At 50.6% G+C, this 4,247-nt stretch overlaps 1 protein-coding gene across 1 annotated transcript in view; it reads right to left on the bottom strand.

Annotated features, from left to right (window-relative positions):
• The window catches only part of NFKBIA (NFKB inhibitor alpha), a 17,680-nt gene extending 15,525 nt beyond the window's left edge, over positions 1–2,155 (bottom strand). Inside the window, exons 1-2 of the mRNA XM_035902041.1 lie at positions 2,121–2,155; positions 1,123–1,126 (exon numbers count right to left, since the gene is read on the bottom strand). Coding sequence (XP_035757934.1) covers positions 1,123–1,126; positions 2,121–2,155 — 39 coding nt within the window. The remainder of the gene's footprint in view (positions 1–1,122; positions 1,127–2,120) is intronic.
• Positions 2,156–4,247: the final 2,092 nt, after the last annotated feature.

Here is a 4,247-nt window from a genome sequence, read left to right as displayed (position 1 = left end):
GCGGGGCGGCCGGGTTCCCTTCCAGGGCTCGCAAAACTCATCCTCCCGTCAGCCAGACACCCACCGGGGTGGCAGCCTGCCGCCGGGCCAACAGCACGGGGTTTACAGCAAAAACCATGACCCCCTTCCCTTCACCGGACTCCGAAGTATGAAATACGCTTGATCTCTCCTTGCAGATGCAAAGTCGTTGTTCGTTGTTGCCTTCTAGGCCGATAGTGGCGCCGTTTGGCGCAGCCGAAGTCCACCGGCCTTTGGCACAGCATTTGTGGCATGGCCAAAAAGCCTGTTCCCAGGAATCCCTGTTGCGCTGAGTTAGGATGCTGAAGCATCGAGGTTGTTCCCGGTTGCCTGATGCATCTTTGGGGAGGTCTGTGTCAAGCTGTGTGGCTCTCTCGCTGCTTTGCTGCTGTCTAGTGTTACAAGCAACAGGCAGAAACTGAGGAGAAATGCTGAAAATCAGCATTCTTTAAATCTCCAGGCAACAAGGCATTAAACATAACAGGACTGAGGAAAAATACCTTGTACGGACAAGAAACTCTTCACAAATAACACCAAAGACGTTCTCTAGCTACTACGTAAAATGTCTAGTAAGCTCCTTCTCCACAGCTGCTAGCAGGGACTTCAGGCTTTCTAGAGATGTTCTGGGTCAGGGCATTTTCACACCCTTCGAGAAATGTCCCACGTCTCAAGGCGGTTGGAAGTGGGTAGCTAAACCCTCCAGCTCCTCTTAGAGCTGATATTAATGCCGTTGATGAGTGTATTGCGGCGATCCTTAATGGGAAGAGCGCGGTGCTGTAGGGAGCACGCTGGCTTGAGCCCAAAGGTGGGGGAGCAGTGCCTGTGGGGCATCCTGCCCAAGGACGTGGTGCCCCATGCCCACCTTCCTGGGCCATTTGGAGTCATCCTGGGCAAGCACCATTACACAACTGCTCCTTGCTGCCTGAACACTGACTGTGAATGCTAGAAAGCCCAATACAGGTGTTCGTAACCTGTCCTGTGCAACATTAACCCACCCAAAGACTTGGGAGGAGCAAGGTGCAGGACCTGCAGAGCCCGGGCTCCGGGTCTGGTTGCGTCAGATCGTTGCCCTGTGCCACCATGTCTCTGCATTTCAGAGTAAACCTCCCTCCCCTTGCTCAGCCTGACTGCATGGTCTCTTCTGAGACAAGCAAGACTGTGGGCAGGGCAGAGCTTGAGGGGATGCCACCCATTCCCGATCCACGTTTGACCATCTTGGGACCCTCGTGCTGGCAATGTTGCTTAGATTCTCTGGTACTGCCCTTGTCCTCGCTTCCTCCATGTACTTTCCCGCTGTCCTGCCATCTCCCTCTCCCTCAGCCTCTCCAGCTGCCAGAAGCCATCGGATGGCTGCACTCTTCTCATTGGTGTCTTGGTGCAGCTCCAGCTCCCCAAACCACAAGCTGCACCGACTGCTGAATTGCAAACCCTCTTTCTGATTTTCATGTGTATGTGCCATCGTGAAAATGGCATTTTGCAAGGATTGGCAAAAGCTCTCCCTAGTAAAGCTCCCTCAGCGCTGAGCATCCTTCTTGACATCTTGTTTTCCTCTTCCCCTTCGGAAAGACCTCAGACTGGGGGAGAGTGTGTGGCATGCTTCATTGGTTTGGGCAGATGAGTATGTGAAAAGATTACATGGGTCTCCTGATGAGAAAAGGAAACATCGTTTTGTTCCTCGACATCCGGTAGGGGAAGCAGGTGATTTTTCTGATTATTTCTCTTAAAATTAAAAAGCTATTATGGGTACTTTAAAATGTTATTACTGTGTTTAAGTAGTAATGCTAATAGTTAAAATAAATAATATTGATTAATGCATGCTCATTAATGTTATATCTTTTAAATATTATAGTTATTATATTAAGTCTTGTAGGAACAGCTTTAAAGGTTCTTAATTAGCTTTTGCTTAGGCAGAGGACCAGCACGGGGAACAGCAGAGCGATGACTGGCGGATGCGCATCCAGCTCTAGGAGGGGTGTGATCGCAGGACTCGGGCAGGACTCAGGCGCTTCGGTTCAAAGCTGTGGCGATGAGAACTGCCTCTCAGCGGCTGCCTGACCCCAGCCTGAGGTTTGTGAATGCCACACTTCCACGTGGCAAAGGACTTCAGCTGCTGAGAGTCCGATGCTTCAGCACCCATGCAGGCCCAAGGCTCTCTGGGGTCCTCAACCCATTACCCTGCAGAGCCTTGCTGGTGTGGGCTTGTGTCGCGGTTTAACCCTGGCTGGCAACTCAGCACCATGCAGCCACTCGCTCACTCCCCCCACAGTGGGACAGGGGACAGAATCAGAAGAGTAGAAGTGAGAAAACTCATGGGTTGAGGTAAAGACAGTTTAATAGGGAAAGCAAAAGCTGCGTGCGCAAGCAAAGCAAAACAAGGAATTCATTCCCTGCTTCCCATCAGCAGGCGGGTGTTCAGCCATCTCCAGGAAAGCAGGGCTCCACCACGCGTAACTGTTACTTGGGAAGACAAACACCATCACTCTGAACATCTCCCCCCTTCCTTCTTCTTCCCCCAGCTTTATATGCTGAGCATGACATCATATGGTCTGGAACAGCCCTTTGGCCAGTTGGGTTCAGCTGTCCTGGCTGTGCCCCCTCCCAGCTTCTTGTGCCCCTGGCAGAGCTGAGAAGCCCTTGCCTCGTGTAAGCACGGCTTAGCAACAACTAAAAACATCAGGGTGTTACTGACATTCTTCTCGTACTAAATCCAAAACACAGCACCATGCAAGCCACTATGAAGAAAATCAACTCTATCCCAGCCGAAACCAGGACAGCTTGGGACACCGGGGGAAGCTGGTGCTTTCTTTGGAAACCGCTTCTGCTGTCTTTTTTTGCCAGGTGAGTGGTTTACACACTGGGTACCTGGGCTGCGTCCCTTCTTCCCACTGTGCCCCGAGTGAGTGCCCGGGCCAGTGGGTCTCCCAGTGCCTTGCCTTTGGCACCGTGCCGCTTCCCATAGACTGTTCAAAAATTCTTTTGCTGTGGAAAAAACAGCAACTGGGAAAACATCTACGCAGAAGAGGTGGTGTCAGCTCCAGTCCCTGCTCACAGCTCCCCAGTGACTGTTTCATGGGAAACACAAGCTCTTGCTGGAGCGTGGCCTGGAGCCCTGGGCACCCCTCTCCTCAGGTGAGCGTTCCCATTTCTTTTCCACCTCTTGCAATCTCCTGAGGATGCTGAACGTTTACAAGAGGTGAGAAGTGAATGGATGGAAAAGCCCATCTATTCAATCTATTAAATACAGAGACACCACTCAGGAGTTGCCTGAGACAAAGATTGCTGGCTGTTGCGAGGATATTCAGAGGAACTACCACTTTATGCTTTCCCTTTCCTGTACTTTTCCCCAAGTACCTGCTTTTGGCCACTGTAGGAGTCAAAATACTAGGTGACATGGGCTTTCAGCAAGCAAACAGAGTATTTTCAGGATAGATAAAGCTACACAGGCCTTTCTCTGCTGCTGCTTTAGTGGCATGTCATAAAACCCCAATTTTTTTTGTGAATGAGCCTTTGGCAGTTGTTCTAGCTGTATCAGGAAGCAAAAAAAATTAACCAGATAATAAAGTAAGAAAAATGAGAACAGCAGCATTAAGGTTGCAAAGTTAAATGCTTAGAGGGAAGAAAATGTCAAAATGAGGAGGCTTCTAATGATTTTAGGATTGCCACTTTTTGAAGACTCCCAATCTGGTGCCCTCCCGTGTGTACTAGGAGATAGACTTGTGTTACGAGATATATACTCTTATTTTTTCCATAGGGTCCCTCCCTTGTTCATAGTGCAGGGCAGGGATGACTGGAGCCGAGTGAGGAGCACAGGGTGAAGGAGGGGGTAGCCTGCAGCCTCCTACCTCCTCCTCCTCCTCCTCCTGCTGCCCTCCTGGCAGGTGCTCGTGGGTGGGGAAGGGAGCTGCTGGTGAACACCGAGGACGGCTGCCGACTGCCGTCAGACCCTGCTGGTGCAATGCTGGATGTCTTGAGTGAAACCACACTTTTCGACAGAGGACGGCTCCTCGTTTCTGGGTGCTGAGGGCACCTGGTGCTTAGCTGTAGAAATCTTTGTCCCCGGCGCACCTCAGGTCAGCTAAAGCTGCGCATGGCTGACAGCCCCACTTATTATCTAGTGAAATTTCTACTTCAGGGCCCAATTCTAAATTTCTTTTTCACAGGAAGCAGGACTGACTCACAGTCTATGTAAGTACATATTTTGAAGGATATACCTTTGTTTATAGCGGTGT

This window comes from Egretta garzetta, unplaced genomic scaffold, assembly GCF_000687185.1.
Source record: "Egretta garzetta isolate BGI_Z169 unplaced genomic scaffold, ASM68718v1 scaffold79, whole genome shotgun sequence".
Classification (NCBI taxonomy): domain Eukaryota; kingdom Metazoa; phylum Chordata; class Aves; order Pelecaniformes; family Ardeidae; genus Egretta; species Egretta garzetta.
The sequence above is the reverse complement of the archived record's forward strand: the minus strand, read 5'-3'. Positions and strand labels throughout refer to the sequence as shown.